Here is an 18674-nt window from a genome sequence, read left to right on the forward strand (position 1 = left end):
CACACACACACACACACACACCATTAACCCCTAACACACAACACAACACACACACACACACACACACACACCATTAACCCCTAACACACAACACAACACACACAACACACAGACTCACACACACACTAAAAAGCGACGGTCACCATTATCAGGGAGTCGTGGCTGTCAGACAGGCCGGGCTGGGGGAGGGTCCAGCCCACGTGCTCGTGCATAATCTCAGCGAGGGCAGACGAGGGGCAATCAGGTGTTCAGACTCCAACGTACACACCCTCATCATCCTATGGCGACATGCAGCGGCAACATAAACGCCGTGCGCGCCTGGGAAAACCCGGCAGAAACGGCGGGCGGCTCACCGGCGCGGCTTCCCTCCACGACCGCCTTCAGACCCCCGTCCAGGAGCCGCTCGGCCTACCCGGCAGCACCCGAGAGCGTTGGTGGGGTGTTGCGCCCACGTACGGTGTGCGACCACAGGGGGACCCCCACTGTCTGAGACAGAGGGGCGGCCATGATGACCGATGCTGCGAAAGGAGGAGAGATCGGGATGGACGGCGTGACCCCGGCGGAGGCGTCCCCTGAGCCGGACCTGCTGTGTATCTATGGGACAGGGGACCTGGGTCGCTCCCTGGGCCAGCGCCTGCTCCAGACGGGCTACAGGGTGGTGTACGGCAGCCGCAGGCCCCGCAGCTGTGGGCCCTTACCCCGGGGAGCCCAGGTACGGCACACTGTGTAGCCATCTGTTGAAGTGTACCGAGGTGTATCGCAGTATTTCAGAACATGTTGTCGCACGCTGACCCGGGGTGCAGACCCGGGTCTCCCGCCAAAAAAAAGTCCACTCGAGTGGTGTCAGAAGTGGGACGCTGAGGCCATCGGAAGCACATGTGGCCGGAGGCGTGAGGGAGCCGAGTAGACTCGCCGGCCTTAAGCTGATGGGTCGGACCCTTTAGTTGACTGGTTAACGTAGTCGCCCGTGGTGCGGGAGACCCGGGTTCGAGTCCCGGCTGCCCCCCTTGAATTCGCCTCAATGTCTAGAATGTCTATACATCAACCTGTGTGTGTGTGTGTGTGTGTGTGTGTGTGTGTGTGTGTGTGATCTCCAGGTGCTGAGCCATGCAGCGGCCGCCCAGTCAGCCGGTCTGGTCTTCATTTGTGTTCACAGAGAACATTACAACTTCCTGGAGAATTTGGCTCCTCATCTCCAGGGGAAGGTGGGCCTGGCTTTAATGTTATATGCTCATGACGTGATGTAAAGAAACCACAGTTCTCTTGTTCTACGTCTGGACGAGTTCACTGTCACTTACCTGGCTGAGTTTTATCGTCACATCATAAGCGAATCGTCTTTTCGCATGGCCCTTTCATTGTAACAGACAATAAGTACCGTCCAGTCCGTCCGCTACGCTGAACTGCATTTCTTCATGTTGACTATGCAGTGTTGTGCTACGCTTTATGTCTTTATATGTTGTGTACTTTCCCCTCCAGGTGCTGGTAGATCTCAGTAACAACCTGAAGAAGGACATATACCCAGAGGCCAATGCAGAGTACCTGCAGAGGTAAAGGATCTATCTATCTATCTATCTATCTATCTATCTATCTATCTATCTATCTATCTATCTATCTATCTATCTATCTATCTATCTATCTATCTATCTATCTATCTATCTATCTATCTATCAGTCAATCAGTCAATCAGTCAATCAATCAATCTATCTATCTATCTATCCATCCATCAACAAATCAATCAATCAATCAATCAATCTATCTATCTATCTATCTATCTATCTATCTATCTATCTATCTATCTATCTATCTATCTATCTATCTATCTATCTATCTATCTATCTATCTATCTATCTATCTATCTATCTATCTATCTATCAATCAACAAATCAATCTATCTATCTATCTATCTATCTATCTATCTATCTATCTATCTATCTATCTATCTATCTATCTATCTATCTATCTATCTATCTATCTATCTATCTATCAATCAACAAATCAATCTATCTATCTATCTATCTATCTATCTATCTATCTATCTATCTATCTATCTATCTATCTATCTATCTATCTATCTATCTATCTATCTATCTATCTATCTATCTATCTATCTATCTATCTATCTATCTATCTATCTGTCTATCTGTCTGTCTGTCTGTCTGTACAGGTAGTCCCCCGGGTTACGAACTCCAGTACTTACGAACAGAACTCCGTAAACTCGAGTTACACAATGGTTCGTAGTAACGAACGGGCGGACTACTTTGCGCGACGCGCAAAACACTGCGCGTTTTGGGCGGTTCGTCGGCCCGAGGGAGAACAACGCCGCGCCTCGGTCGCCATTTTAAGTCGGGTCGCGTGAGCGTCGTGGTGTGCGCGCCGTGTCTGCTTTTACCCGCGTAACCGTGGCCTCAGCGCGTAAATCTGACGCAGGTGATGGCGACGCATCGAAGAAAGGCAAAACGATGACGGCTGAAACGGAAGCGGACAGAATAAAGCGTCCGGAGAGAGGATTTGTGGACAACCCCTGGGTAAGAATTACATCTCAGAACGTAACACATTTCACCGGCCACATTAACCCGGTATTAACTCAGTAAGTACTGGTCTTACAGAGAGTGGGCACGGTGGTCAGCGCGGTCACCTCACAGCAAGGAGGTCCTGGGTTCGAGCCCCGGGGTAGTCCAACCTTGGGGGTCATCCCGGGTCGTCCTCTGTGTGGAGTTTGCATGTTCTCCCTGTTTCTGCGTGGGTTTCCTCCGGGGGCTCCGGTTTCCTCCCACAGTCCAAAGACATGTAGGTCAGGTGAATTAGCTGTACTAAATTGTCCCTAGGTGTGAATGTGTGTGTGTGGGGGGGGGGGGCGGGGGGGCCCTGTGATGGTCTGGCGGCCTGTCCAGGGTGTCTCCCCAGGGCCTGCCGCCCAATGACTGCTGGGATAGGCTCCAGAGTCCCCGCAGCTCTGAGAGCAGGATAAGCGGTTTGGATAATGGAGGGAGGGAGGGAGGGATGGATGGATGGATGGATGGATGGAGGGATGGATGGATGGATGGATGGATGGATGGATGGATGGATGGAGGGATGGATGGATGGATGGATGGATGAACATGTGCAGTGTTTTCACCTGCTGAGTTGGTTAAACGAACGCTGAGGGGCCTCATGCTCGCCAAACGAAGCCTGCTAGGAGAAGTACTGACCTTTACACAACAGGTACAGGACGATACGTGGAACGTATTGGACAGCACTATCGAGACAATGGTAGTTACAAAGAAACAATGTATATAACAACATATTACTTGTTACGTTTGATTATTGATCATGTCGTTCACAGGCGTCATCTGGTGGGACCAGGCTCCCCGGGCCCCTAATGCCGAGACGCCGCTGTTATCTAAGATTGATGAATCCCTATTTTAAAAATAGATGGACACTTTCTCCCAGATATTTAATAGAGCCAGTCTGTCGTACCGGTGTGTGTGAGTGACACCAGTAAAAAAAGAGACACGGCAACCGAGTCTGTACCGGGACGAGCCTGACAGCCGCCATCCGTTACCCTGTATTTAGTTGATAAAGTAGTTTTTTACAGGCTTTCCCTGCAGTGGTTCCACATATGTTGTTGCAGTTTTACCTAATTTTCACTTTTTTTCTTTTTTTGTGTCTAGTTCATTGCTATTTGTTATGCCTATTTTTAATCTACCCTTTTTTCCTACTAGATGATATGGTAACACTTTACAATAACTACGCAAATGAAGCCTTACTTGGGTATTAGTAACTACTGAATTCATCATTTGTAAAGCAAGACGTGCTCCAATGTTAGCGAGTGTGTTAATAGATGTTTTTAAACACTTATTAATACTGCAATTCATGATTAGTTCATGCACAGATGTACATCTAAATACTTTGTTAATCATGTACTTGCACTTTCTAAAGGGCCTTATGATCCTTTAGACTTTTGTGAGTCTCAAGGTGCTGCTGGCCTTTCAATCTCATGTGTAAATGCTTTGTAAGGCACAGATAGTCCTCACTTTAGATGAGGTCATGCAAAATACTTGACTAACTACTAGTAGGTACCTGAATTAATCATGAATTGCAGTATTAAGTATTTATAAAACATCTGTTAACACACTCACTAACCGTTGGTGCATGTCTTGCTTTACAAATGATGACTTCAGTAGTTACTAATACTTAACTAGTGCTTCATCGGTGTGGTTATTATAAAGTGTTACCGATTATATTTGCGTTTTTGCTGCAGGAACAATTCAGTTTTCACAAAGTTTTTTACAAAATATTTGTAAAAAAATGGGCCCTGTTCACATCTGGCGTTAACATGCGTCTTGGGTGATCGGATCACAAGCGTTAGCAAACTAACTAGTTAGTTAAGTCAAGTCAACTTTATTTGCATAGCCCAATATCACAAATTACAAATGTGCCTCAAGGCAAGCTAAGACAAGCTAAGGTTAACGACGTTAGCTTCAGGTTAACTTGGGCAGCAGTTCAGAGCTAATTTAGCTAAGTGGCTAAAATGGCGGCGCAGCACTGAAAGGGCGAGTCTCTGAAGGTGGATGGTGCTTGTCGTTAGCTAGCAGGCTAGCGGTCCTTATCTGTATTTTTGCTTTGTTTATAGGTTAACGTTGTTGTAAAGTGTGACGATATACATATTCTTTTCATATTGGTGATTGAAGTTCGTCAGAATGTGTCTTTAAACAACTTTAGCGCGGTAGCTAGCGTGGCCAAAATTAGCATTGTAAAAACAATTTTTAGCTATCCTTAGCTAATGTAAAATTGTACCTACGTGTGTGTGTGTGTGTGTGTGTGCGTTTGTGTGTGTGTGTGTGTGTGTGGGGGGGGGGGGCCCTGTGATGGTCTGGCGGCCTGTCCAGGGTGTCTCCCCGCCTGCCGCCCAGTGACTGCTGGGATGGGCTCCAGCATCCCCTTTGACCCTGAGAGCAGGATAATGCTGTTTGGGTAATGGATGGATGGATGGATAAAAAAAATTAAAAAACCCAAAACAAACTATGATAACTTTTCCCTCCAATAATGATTTTTTTTTACATTGTTTTGGTAATTAGCCCTTTTTTGAACCATTCCTGGATATCATAAACTTACACGAAGGGAAATTATTCCTTCCTACAATCGCATTATTTCCTTTAGAAGTATTTTTGGCTGTGTGGAAATACCCGAGGAAGTAATATCACGCAGTTAAAAAAAGAAGAAGAAGAAGAAGCAGATTTGCAGGATGGAGGTTCACCTGAGACTCTAATCCTTTTTTAATGTCGGCCCACTGATGACAGTTAGCGCTCCGCTGCACATCTGTCTATTTGCAGATGTGCGACAGTGACTTGAGTGGGATTTGAAAGGTGCTTGCTGTGTGTTTTTCAGGCTGGTCCCCGGAGCTGCAGTAGTGAAGGGCCTGAACACGCTGTCTGCATGGGCCCTGCTCAACGGACCGCTGGCCGGACGACAGGTAAGACACAAGAATAGCAGAGTCTGTCAGAAGATGTGAACGAAGGGGCGTCCGGGTGGCGTGGCGGTCGGTTTCGCCGGGTCGAATCCCCACGATACCTCCGGGTTGGTCGATCGTCCCTGCGGACAATTAGCCGTGTCCGCGGGTGGGAAGCCGGATGTGGGTGTGTGTCCCGGTCGCTGCACTAGCGCCTCCTCTGGTCGGGGGAGGAGGAACCGGGGGAATAGTGTGGTCCTCCCAGGCGCTACGTCCCCCCTGGCGAAACTCCTCATTGTCAGGTGAAAAGAAGCGGCTGGCGACTCCACGTGTACCGGAGGAGGCACGTGGTGGTCTGCAGCCCTCCCCCCGATCGACAGAGAGGGCCGGCTCGGAAGAGTGGGGTAATTGGCCAGATACAATTGGGGGGGAAAAAGGGGGGGAAATCCCCCCCCCCCACAAGACAAACAATAGCGCAGTACCAGAAAATGGTTACAAACGTGATCCTTTCCTAAAGAGGTGGATGTCTGAATAGCGAACTGGACTGGGATGCTGAACTGGACCGGGATGACGAAGGCCGTCATTGTTGGCCTCGAACCAGTGACCGATGCGGCGTTCAGGCCCGTCGCGGTGGCAAATGAATAGGACATTGCACACCGTGCAAGATTTGGGGAAAGGTATCGATTTCATTTTGTTTCCTCGTGGATCACTGACTTTGCGGTCTTTCCCTAACAGCGGCTGTGAAAAAGCAGGACGGCGCTTGCAAATCGCACAAGCGAGCAAACGAGCGAGCGAGCGAGCGAGCGAGCAAACACACTCTGTGTTTCCGAGACGAGAGACCGGTGTTTATTTCTACTCGTGTTTCACAGCTACAAAGGGAAACACAAACACGTTGAAACCTCTGGAGGCCAAACCTGAATCTGCCTGAAATCCTCCACACACACACACACACACACGCACGCACACTCGGATGTGCACACAAACACCACGGCTGCCCCATTTTCTTTGAAAACAGGTAGCGAGCAAGAGGGGCGTTCGCAAGCCCGCGCCCCGGCGAGCGGGGGCGCGTGCCCGTGGGCACGCTCGCCGGCGTGTACTATTCCCCGGCTGGCAATTTGATTAGATCCACAGCAGGGCTGTCGTCGTGTCACATTTACATTCAGATGGAGATTCGCTCTGTCGGCCTCCACCCCCCCCCCCGCTGTTACTGGTGCAGTAATGTAGGGGAGACATGGCTCGCTGCCCGGTCCACACACACACACACACACACACACACACACACACACCTGAAGAGAAAACACTCAATCTTGCCACATCCGCCTGTCCTCCTCCCTTCTGTTTTTGGCACCCTGCACCCCGTGCTACATCATCTTCCTCTTCTCCCTCTTCTTCTTCTCCCCCTACAAGCAAGTTAATCTTCTTATCGCGGAGCCGTGAGTGGAGTAATAAGCCCCCCCCCCCCCTCACACGGAAAGCACAGTGATGGGATTACGTATTGTGCAGCAAATGTACGGTTTGCACGCGTCTATTTACGGACAGATGCCTTTTTTTAGGCGACGTCCCCGCCACCACAACGCCGAGAGAGCAGCGCGGGGCTGGGTTATGGGGAGGGGGTACCCACCGCGTGGTCCTGAGGTTTGGGGAGTTAACCTACAGCCGTCTCGTTTTCAGATCAGTTCTTTATCACCGGAAGGGCGAAAAGATGAAATCCTAAACTGGGCTTTTATTTGATTTTTTTTTTTTAAAGGACACAACAGGAGAAGTTGTATGGGACCTGTGTGGGCAGGGGAAGTGTAATCTGGATGTGAAATCGCAGCTAAAATTTGGTAAAAACGCCTCCAAAAGTAACGACGGTGAGGATATATGACGAAGCAGTACGACTGTTTGGTGCTTTACCTCACACTTACTGCACACTTTAGGCAAAGAGACGCAGTCACGGGCGCCTGGGTGGCGTAGCGGTCTGTTCCTTTTCATACCAACATGGGGATCGCCGGTTCGAATCCCCGCGTTACCTCCGGCTTGGTCGGGCGTCCCGCAGACACAATTGGCGGGCGAGAAGCCGGGTGTGGATATGTGCCCTGATCACTGCACTTGCGCCTCCTCTGGTACGAGACGCCTGTTCTGGGGAGGGGGGGGGGGACTGGAGGGAATAGCGTGATCCTCCCACGTGCTATGCCCCCCCCCCCCCTGGTGAAACTCCTCACTGTCAGGTGAAAAGAAGCGGCTGGCGACTCCACATGTAGCGGAGGCGGCGTGTGGTAGTCTGCAGGCCCTCCCCGGGTCGGCAGAGGGGGGTGGAGCAGAGACCGGGACGGCCCGGAAGAGTGGGGTAATTGGCTGGATGCAATTGGGGAGAAAAAGGGGGGGGGGATCTAAAAAAAAATAACACTTAATTTGAAAAGCAAAATTTGGATAGTGTAGCTTAACATGAGTATATGACCATGTATGGGTATTGAGCTCGTGTTCAGCAGTCGATATGGCGAAGCTTAAATGTGACCTTTGATCCCAGGTGTACCTGTGCGGGGACGGTGCCGGGGCCAAGCAGGCGGTGGCGGAAGTGGCCACCAGGTTGGGCCTCGGCGTCCTGGACAGGGGCTCGCTGTCGGCGGCCAGGGAGCTGGAGGACTTCCCCCTGCAGCTGTTCCCCGAGTGGAGGCTGCCGCTACGCCTGGCCGTCGGCCTCACCGCCTTCTTCTTCTTCTACCTGCTCGTCAGGGACGTCGTCTACGCGTACGTGGAAGAGGGGAGGGACCTCTCCTACAGGATCACGGTGTCCCTGGCCAACAAGGTATAGGAGGAAGTCTGACGACCCTCCTTCTTGTGCTCCATGTATTTGCTCCACTCCTGCACCACACCAGCAGGTTCTAGTCAGCCCCGCTCCTCAGCTAGGTGGGGAAAACTAGCAAATGAAATCAGCTGGTTTAGTAACACGGTTGGAGCAAATACACGGTTTGGACGTGTACGTTCTGGACCTGGTTTTTTACACCTCTGCACCGGGCGCAGTTGATGCGTTTGCGGCTGACATAACATGCTTGTAATTTCTCCAGCGCGCTCTCGTCACCCTTCGGTGCTTTTTGTCAAGAGCCGAGCGGAGCGTTAAATATGCACTTGTGAATGTTGTCCACCCCTGTTATTCACCACAAAGACGTTTTGCATGAAAATGAATACATCATATTATCTCTTCTGAGCCAACAGTTTCAGTTTCCTGGAAAAAGAAATGATGGCTTTATATCTCCCTGTCTAGATGGAGTTCTCCGCCCTCTAGTTTGCTTTCTGTCTTGTCGGCTCCGTCTCTCCATATGCTGGAGGAATTAGCACAGCACCATCTTGGATCCCTGCTCAGTTTATCTAACACGTGCGGAGCTGGGGGGACATTGGCCTCTACTATAGGGGACATTGTGTGTCCCCAGTTTAAAGATGTGTATCTTAAGTGTGTAAACACTTTTTTTCTTAGCACATTAATGCTCATCAGAGGGACCAGACACTCTCTAATAGATATTTATTAGGGCTGTCGACCAATTAGAAAACATGAACTAATTAATCACACAATTTGCCGTGGTTAATCACGATTAATCGCTTTTTTCCCTTCGTAAGACTCAACCTTGTAATAATGGATGTTTAAATGTCAAATCCCAGATTTAACGTGCGATCAACACACAGTCGAGTCAAGTCGATTTTATTTGTGTAGCCCACTATCTCAAATTACAAATTTGTGATTTTTAAAGTATATTTATATAGATATAAAGTATATATTGAATATATAAGTGAAATATATAAGTATATATATAAACATATATTAAAGTATACATTCAAATACTGTTGTTTAATAGCATCTTTCTAAGGTTGAACAGATTCTCTCTTGTCAACTGGATTTCCGATAAAACCGTCGAGGCCATCAAACCTGACTGTCAGCTCGAAAGGCATATTTCTTATATGCACTAACAGAAATGATAACAACACCCAGGCCTATTGGTTAAAGTGCCAGTTGAATTGCAGAACCATCAAGGCTATTAAGATTACATATCTTCGAAGGCGATAATATCTTCCCTGCATTAACATAAATGATAATTAACAACGTGTTCCATGTTCGAGTGCCGGTTGAATTTAAGGAAGAAGAAAGAGAGCCACTTTATTTTTGTCATTGCACAGTTAGTTGTTCAGTTGCAATGAAATGTGTTCTCTGCATTTAACCCGTCCTATTGTGCAGGAGCAGTGGACAGCTGTAGCACCCAGGGACCAACTCTGGTTCTTCTTTCCATTGCCTTGCTCAGGGGCACAGGCAGGATTATTAACCCTAATATGCAAGTCCAAAGGAAATGAATCAAGTGCAACTGGACTTGGTATATATCCGTGAAGACTAGACCAAGCTAGTCTTGGTCTAGTCTAGACCAAGCTAGTCTTGGTCTAGTCAGAAAGGCACGAACTGAGGAAGCCTCTTGGATGAGAGGCAAAACGTCTTCACGGATATATACCAAGTCCAGTTGTACCTGATTCAATTCCTTTGGATGACCATGACCTGGATGAATGAGAACATTCACAGACTAACGTGCGTGTCCTTTTGATGGTGGGAGGAAACCGGAGCACCCGGAGGAAACCCACGCAGACACGGGGAGAACATGCAAACTCCACACAGAAAGGACCTGGGACAGCCTGGGGTTTCCTGGGGTTTCGGGACTTTCTTGCTGTGAGGCAACAGTGCCAACCACTGGGCCACCGTGCCACCTCTTTTTTTTGCCACTTTATTTTGTGAATTCACGACGTTCGTTACGTGTTCGTCACAGACCTCCATATGTGCCCCAATGGCACAGCATAGTAGAGTATCTGATGTTCTCCATGAGGGGATGAGGGCTGGGAACCAATAAAGCCTCCTGCTGTGAGGAAGAGATGAAGGTTACCCACTGTGACGGTCCAGCGAGGCGCAGAGTAGGAAGACAGCTCTTCCTCTGCATTAGGAGTTATGAATCAGAGGCACAGATACAGACCAGTTTTACGAGTTGATATGAGACCGTATTCGCACCATACACAACCCAACCCCCCCGATGTGCCTATGAAACAACCCCGCGCAACCGCCACAGGAAGCAACCGGAATGCAACTGCGTTAATTTTCTTAACGTGTTTAATTTTTCAGATTAATCACAAAAATGAACGCGTTAATTTCAACAGCACTAATATGTGTTCATGTCCGTCAGCCTATCTCATTTGGGATACTTCCATTAATTAGTACACTAACATGTAGTACTACACTGTGTGCACATAGTGATGGTCTCTTCTGCTTCTGCACCACCAACATTTGGCCACAATTGTCGCTCACCAAAATATCTGCTAGTTTATTTGCTCACTTGGCTTCATTTCAATTCAATTTCATTACTGTGCTTTTACTTGCTTGTGTGGCGCCCCTTGTTTCACGCAACGGGAAAATTACACCGCGGGTGACAATCGCGGTCAAATGTTGGTGATAATGCCCCGCCCCGTTGCAATTGTTGTTTTTTTAAAAAGCGTGTAACTTGTATTTGTATAGTGCAGTGTTCACCGTAGCAGTCACAATGCTGCAAAAAAATTGTATTGTCCAAAAAATTCAGCACCTAACAAACCCAGAAGCCTTAAAAACTCAGTATGTGTCAGTCAGTGATGTGCGGTGAGGTCAGTGGCTGGGTAGGCAGTGGGCATTCACAAATCCAAATGACATCCTTTTGTGCTCTCTAATGTTTTATAACTATCCGATCCTTCTTCATGCTTCCAACTGCCACAGAATTCTAGAACCGTGTGCCCACCTGGCTGAACTGCTTTCCATCTAAGATGCCCGAGACGTGCTCTGGCACCGCAGCAGCTCTCCGGTCCTTCCTGACATCCCAAAAATGTCTCTTTAACTCCATCTTGGCGGACACACCGCAATAAAACAGATAGCTGTGCTTTGTTGGTTGTGCCAGCGGTCTCATCGACTTGTACGGACACGAAAGGGGAGCTGCATTTACCTCACCTTGAATGTTCTGTCGAAGAGTGTCACTTGCTGCCAGGATCAGGTCGTTTTGAATACAGTTCAGTGTTCTGGAAAACACCGAGGAAACTTCAAGATGTGTCGCCAGCCGCTGGTCTTTCTCCGCAATGAGGATTAAGAGCGCCACATAGTTTCCCCAGTTTGGTGAGCCGTTGCTTTCCTCGTTTCCCCTGAAGGCCAATTCCTGTTTCCCTAAGTAGGAAGTAGCACGTATCAAGTCCTTCAGAGTATCACGACTTTCCCTCACCTTCGCGTTGTGCGCAGAGACTTGCTGTTTGTTAGCCTCGTTTAAAGCTAGGTTGATAGGAGTGCAGTTTCCAAAGGTTTTCAGTGCGATTTGATGCCGAATGTGTGAACTGGACTGCTCGTGCTTGACTAGCGCTGCAGGCAGGTTGGTCAGGTGACAGTAGCCGGCACCTACCCATACACTGTCCCGCTCTCTGGAGCACAGCAAACAAGGGAAGCAGTCCGGCCTGCTGGTGGTAGCACCGGAGCCGCATAGCCACTCTTCCTCATGTTCCACTCCGGCTGGGATGATCGGATGATTTTCTGCCCTTTACACTGGTGGAGGTCAGGGAGAGCCGATGTAGGCCTGCCTTGCTTGGTGACAAGTAATGTTTGCTGGTAATGCAAGACATACGATGGTCGACATTACTGATTTCGCTCTGAGGTGTAACTAAGCTGCTCAAACCCAAATGAGCTAGCTTGCTTTATTGATAGCACAAATATCTATGACATTGTAGCGATTTAGCACCTTGGTGGCTCTGATTAGCTCGCACTCCCGCCATAAGCAGTGCCTTCCCTCGTCCGTTGATTTTGCCTTAAGCTACGCAATGCGTAGGTGCAAACTGCGGAATTCACAACATTAAAGGCCGAGCCTACCCTTCCCATTGAAAAAGCAGGCGAGCTTGTGCGCTATACGGCGTTTCACTCTTAGAAGTTTAAGGACTTAAAAGGGACAAGGACATAAAAACATCATTAAAAATACGTTATAACACAGCATACTCGTAACTGAAGTGAGATTTTGATATGCTGTCATGAATTTGCTGTATGGTTATTTTGATTAAATTATCACAGGGTAGGCACTTCTGCCTACCCTGACCGCATGTCATTAAGCTGTATAATTGTCTGAACTGTTAAACCTTTTTTTCATTATGTAATTTATTTACCCCTTAGCCCTTGGCATATATCACTACTGATGTTTATTATTGTTCAGTTTTGCAATAAATAAAAGGGGGGGGGGTTAGAAACAAGTTGAAACAAAAAACATCTTTTGACAGCTGTAGCGTCCTCTGCCGCTATTTTCACAAGTTTGAAAATAGGTTGGTGGTCCCTCCCCTTCCGCCAAGTAGCCAAGATGGCGGCCATTGAGGATGCGATGTGTCCAGTATTTCACACTCAATTTTTTTACCATTATGAGTGCACCATCCGGGTACTTACAGTGCACTGCATGTTGCCATAATTGTCAATGTGAACACACTTATGCCCTCAAAATAGCAAATGTGAGTACAGAAGAATGATTTGAGACACAGTGCATGTGTCCTGATGATGTGCAAACTCACTTGGCTGTCAACAAAACTCGAACTTGAACTTTTATTTGCAGCCCCCAAGTTCATTCATTGGTCCTGGGTACGACGTTAAACTGCAACCGTCGGGTCGTTGGCGACTACACTGGCACCCCCACTTCAACCCTTGGGTTGCTGTGAGGAGGGTGTGTGGACCCCCAGCAGGACTAAAAACAAAACCTGTCAAACGGCGGATGAGTTCCTCTGTGAACTGACGGCCATCCATACCTGCAGAGGAGATAGGGACCACCAGGTACTCCCCTACTGAAACACAATGATGGCTCAACCGAGACTCGTTGAGGCGTCAGCTGTGCTCCTACGACGTCCATAGGTTACGGAACTGACGATGAGGATGATGATGAAGTTCATTCAGAACAAATCAGATAAGTGTGATGTGGTAAATTCCAAGTAGTAAAGCTGTGTTTTTCTTTCTCTGTCCGACCTCCATCGTTCAGCTATTTCCCACCGTGTCGCTGATCCTGCTGGCTCTGTGTTACCTGCCTGGTATCCTGGCCGCCATCCTTCAGCTCTACAGAGGGACCAAGTACAGGTCAGACATTGACCTCTGGCACCGTAGTGCTGGATTCCCCGATAGACAGCTAGATTTGTGGGGATAGATTTCAGGAGAATAAAATCGCAGTAAAAACAAACAAAACAACATGTCTCTTCCAGGCGCTTCCCTGATTGGCTGGACCGCTGGATGTTGTGCAGGAAGCAGCTGGGTCTCCTGGCGCTGGGCTTCGCCTTTCTCCACGTCGTCTACTCATTGATCATCCCCATACGCTATTCTGCCAAGCACAGACTGATCTCACGGGTGGTGGATGAGGTAGGCTGGTGCGAGGCCGGTGTGCCGTTCGTGTCTGTGCAGCACCAGAACAGCAATTTTAACTTTACTTTTTGGTCATAGTCACCATGTTGAACTGATTTCTATCCACTTGTATGTCTGCCCTTCTGTCTGTCTTTCTGCCCGACCACCCACCTGTCTGTCTGTCTCCATGTTTGCCCGTTTGTCTCGTTGATCCTAGCTGAAAGACAATAAGAGCACTCCCTTCGATTTTGATAATACGAGGGCCTGGGGAACGGACTCTTTCTATATGCTGGGGATCCTGGGTTTCTTTCTCTTCATCCTCCTTGGGTTAACGTCCCTTCCCTCTGTGGGAGGCATGCTCAGCTGGAGAGAGTTCACCTTCATTCAGGTCAGTGTGTGTGTGTGTGTGTGCGTGTGCGCGCGTGTGCGTTAAAATGGATGTGTTCGTCATACGGCCAACAGACTTTATCAGTCATATGTTCCAAGGTCAGTACAACGTACAACCTGAGCCCATATCACTGTGATATTGCAAGTTTGAGGTCATTAAAACATTCTAGAAGAAATATGTCATCGACCACTCCCCTCCCGGGAGCCTAGTTGACTAACCGCCCAACACAGATCCGCCGTGTTGAGGCCTGGCTAACTTAAACCCTGGACTTTTAAATGTTAAGTTATTCATTAAATAGAATTATGATACCTGGGTATATAATCTCTGGCAAGAAGATTGTTAACGCAGGTCACGGGTTCTTTTGTGTAAAGGTCAGGCCCATGGGTAGACCCGGCTCAGGAGAGCGGGGGCTTGAGAGACGCGAGGTCAAGGTCAAGCCGATCTTTATCATTTTACGAGGGAAGTTCTGAAAGAGCTGAAACAACAGATACCGATTTTTTTAACAAGTCGTCCGTTGTAAAAGTTACCACTTAGTCGCCAAATAATTATAAACTTCCTGCTCGTACGTGCTCGAGACTGAGATTCGCTATTTCAAATTTGCTAAACCGATTTGCTGAGCTCCGACTACCACGGTCATCCTGGGGATGCAGTTCATTACCGCGCCACACTAATATGAATGTTTCCTTATGATACTGTGGATGCACTTGTTCTCAGATGCTCTGGATGAGAGCGTTTGCCAAATGGTACAAAATGTAAATGAGGGCGCATTATCCAAGTAATTACCAGTACAACAGCCTCAAAGGCCACCGGTGTTACAAAGCCAATTATTTGGGAATGGCTTTGAAATGATCTGTATGTATAAGCTGCTTTAACACTTGAGCACTCCACAAGGATGTGAAACAACCACCACTTCCAATCTATGATTAAAATACTCCAGAGAAGTTGAAAGAATATTTAATGTGTTGAACATTACGTGCCCTTAATATTTTACAGTGTATTTCACCGACCTTGGATTACTTACGGGGTTGGTGTGAAACCCCACTGGAACGAAAACCCAAACAAATATCGTAAACTTTAAAAATTGTTTGGTTTTCTATTGCAAAACACCATTTCGCGTGCCGTGTATTATTTGCAGCATCCGTACTATGACCGAAAGCTCTCGTTAGAACTTAGACACGGCCATTGGAAAGTGGAAAGTTAAAATCTTATGAAGCAATAACACTAAATCCAGTAAAAAAGAAAACATGGTCAGATGTATTTTTTAACCCTTCTCTTAATTCGATTAATGGGTGAAAGGGCGCAGGCTAAGTCAAACGCCTCGGCAAGGCCCTCGTCGGTATGTCAACACCAAAAATCATTTATTACCATCTGGATTTTCCTGAAAGATGCAAAAATACGACTCCAGCTGGGGACTGGAGTCACTTAGCGTCATTTCCGCATTAACTGTGCACTTTATTAAAGCGGTCGTCTGTATTTTTCATTGAGAACAGTTTTTTCCAATATTTGGTCCATCGCTTTCTACATCCCCACAGCTATCGAATAAATACATTCGCTGAGAAATAGATCTGCTCTCCGGCGGTTCGAATCCCCGTGTTGCCTCCGGCTTGGTCGTGTCTGCGGGTGGGAAGCCGGACGTGGGTATGTGTCCTGGTCGCTGCTCTAGCGCCTCTTCCGGTCGGTCGGGGTGCCTGTTCGGGGGGGGGGGACTGGGGGGGAATAGCGTGATCCTCCCACGCGCTACATCCCCCTGGTGAAACTCCTCACTGTCAGGTTAAAAGAAGCAGCTGGCGACTCCACATGTACCGGAGGAGGCGTGTGGTGGTCTGCAGCCCTCCCCGGATCGGCAGAGGGGGTGGAGCAGCGACCAGGATGGCTCGGAAGAGTGGGGTAATTGGCCGGGTACAATTGTGGAGAAAGGGGGGGGGGGTCCAAATAAATAAATAAATAATTCTGGTGTCTGTGGGCGCCCTAGACGCTGTTAACAGGGGCAGAACATTTTGTTTGTACCCGCTGCTCATCAACCAATCAGGAGAGTTTGTTGCACGCTGGCATCTCCAGCGGTCCCTACCGGCTGTCAATCAGTCTGCGTGTTCACAAGGCTCTTGGGCAGAAGTGAGGAGGCGGATTCCTTTGCAGGACGTTTTCAAATAAAAAAAAGTTAGCTCTTGCTAAACTCTGCCCAGGATTGCCTATCCCCACTTAAGTTAGTTTTCACCAGTGGCAGCTGGTGAAAAAAATGTTTGGGGGGGGGGGTGGGGGGGGCACAATTTACCTTGGCTCAGCACACCTGACAGCTGCTTTAATGTCCACACAGTCACAGAGTTACTAAGGACAACGTAGCCTATAGATTTCATCAGGGTTCGTAGGCGGTGGATGATTGACAATGGAGACGCGGCGCCGCGGTGGGTGTGAACATGATTGACAGCCACGAGAATTGTGCAAAAATCATTGAAACAATACCGGTTCGCTGCCAATAAAAGTGGGAGTGTCTGGGGGGCCGCACAGAGCTGCGCCCCATGGAAAATCTGAAGAAACCAATCAGAGGGCAGCCTCAGGTCACCTGCTCACCAAAAGTGGGGGGGCTTATATAAGGTATGGTTTAGCCGGCGCCCCCTCACCCAGCAAGTATATGCATTCAGACAGAAATCCACCAAATACCATTGGGAACCAATCTTCAATGGCTGCTGACAGGCGCTCACAGACTGAAGCACACTTCTATTTCATATTTGCATTATACAACTAAATTATATTTAACATGTTTAAGTAGATTATCATCTCTCGATATTTGAGGGGGGCGACGCCCCGGCGCCCTGTGCTGGCCAGCCGCCACTGGTTTTCACATAAACCTGCTGTGTGGGAAATTTATCTCAATGCAACGAACAGCAAGGAAATGAGCACAGTGTCCTAAAGCGTGTATAATAATGAATATAATGCTCACTAGAATAATAAAAATGTCCACGCCTTGCAGTAGCATTCTAAAATTCCAGTCGAAATGCGTTCAAATTCTGCAGGGCATGAGCCTCAAATAGATCCATATCTTAGGAGAAGAAAACAGTTGTTTTTGTTATTCGGTCATGGTGCTAAGCGTTATTAGTATTCAGTCGAAGAAAAGATTCAATATTTTTATCCTTTGTTTTTTCTCAGAGACTGTTTTCTCACAGGCTGTCTGGCCAACACTTAAAAACATGTGGTGTCGAACATTTGTAGTTTTTCAGTTTAATAAGTTACATTTTTAAAGAGAAATCTTGATCAGAAATGAAGGCCTTATTTAATTTGTGTTACAGTTTTTTTTCCAAAAATATCTGTATATTTGTTTTATATTTTCACTTCTGAAATGATGGAAGTGATGTGAATGATGCTCCTAACCGAGCGGCGTTTCTGCTTGGCAACTGAACGTTTCCTGTAGGAAAACCATATTTGTAATAACTTGTCAATCAGTGATGTTAACGACTTGAAGGTGTATTCAGTGAATGAGGCAGAGACAGAAATACAAAAACATATCAGCTCACCAGTTTTTTAATCTGTTGTACTTTCACATGTCCTCTCAGTCCAAGCTGGGCTACCTGACCCTCTTAATATGCACGTCCCATGGTTACGTCTACGGCTGGAACAAGTTCCTCCGTCCCTCCGTCTACAAGTGGTGGACTCCTCCAGCCTACATGCTGTGTCTGGTGGTGCCCTCTGTGGTTCTGGTGCTCAAGCTGCTGCTCCTCCTTCCCTGTGTGGACCACCGGTTGACCCGCATCCGACAGGGCTGGGAGAGGACTGGGACCCGGGCCGAGAAGGACGAGAACATCGCCACCCACTTCTGAACTCTGACCCCGCCGTGACATCATGGACACTCAACAAAGTTCAAAATGTCCGACCGTATGAAGCATTTCGTGCAAAAAGGCCATCCATCCATCCATTTGATCCTACACATGTAAAAAAAAATTTAATTTTTTTTTTCAGTGAATCTCTTTTTTGACTTTGCCTTCAACTGCTTCTGACAGCCCTCTCTGCTGCAATGTGCTGCAAGTAAGCGAGCTACACAACTAGGAGGACTGCCTCGTGATTGTTTTATTTTGCTCGAAGCCATCCTGAATGGTTTATTTCCTTTGGGCAAGGTGAGATTTCTCAGAGGCTGAATTAGGGCATGGTCGCACATACACAAAATTAGCTTCTACTACTGTCGGCTGCTCCCGTTAGGGGTTGCCACAGCGGATCATCCATTTCCATCTCTTCCTGTCCTCTGCATCTCCCTTTGTGATACCAACTACCGGCATGTCCTCCCTCGCCACATCCATAAACCTCTTCTTTGGCTTTCTGCTTTTCCTCTTGCCTGACAGCCTCATCTTCAGCCTCATTCTCCCAATATGCCCAGAATCTCTCCTCCGCATATCATTGCAATCTCGCCTCTCTCTGTCTTTGCCTCCAAATCGTCCAACCTGAGCTGTCCCTCTAATATACTCATTCCTGATCCAGTCCATCGTCTGATCATCTTCCTGATC

General features: G+C 47.8%; 1 protein-coding gene across 1 annotated transcript; it reads left to right on the top strand.

Annotated features, from left to right (window-relative positions):
* Positions 1-505: 505 nt before the first annotated feature.
* LOC130118585 (metalloreductase STEAP4-like) lies at positions 506-17996 on the top strand. The gene is made up of 9 exons (XM_056287026.1): positions 506-712; positions 1098-1205; positions 1477-1547; positions 5368-5452; positions 7938-8216; positions 13444-13538; positions 13661-13814; positions 14014-14184; positions 17733-17996. The coding sequence occupies exons 1-9, from the start codon at positions 506-508 to the stop codon at positions 17994-17996; spliced, it is 1434 nt and encodes a 477-aa protein (XP_056143001.1).
* Positions 17997-18674: the final 678 nt, after the last annotated feature.

Source organism: Lampris incognitus, chromosome 9, assembly GCF_029633865.1.
Source record: "Lampris incognitus isolate fLamInc1 chromosome 9, fLamInc1.hap2, whole genome shotgun sequence".
NCBI classification, from domain to species: Eukaryota; Metazoa; Chordata; class Actinopteri; order Lampriformes; family Lampridae; genus Lampris; species Lampris incognitus.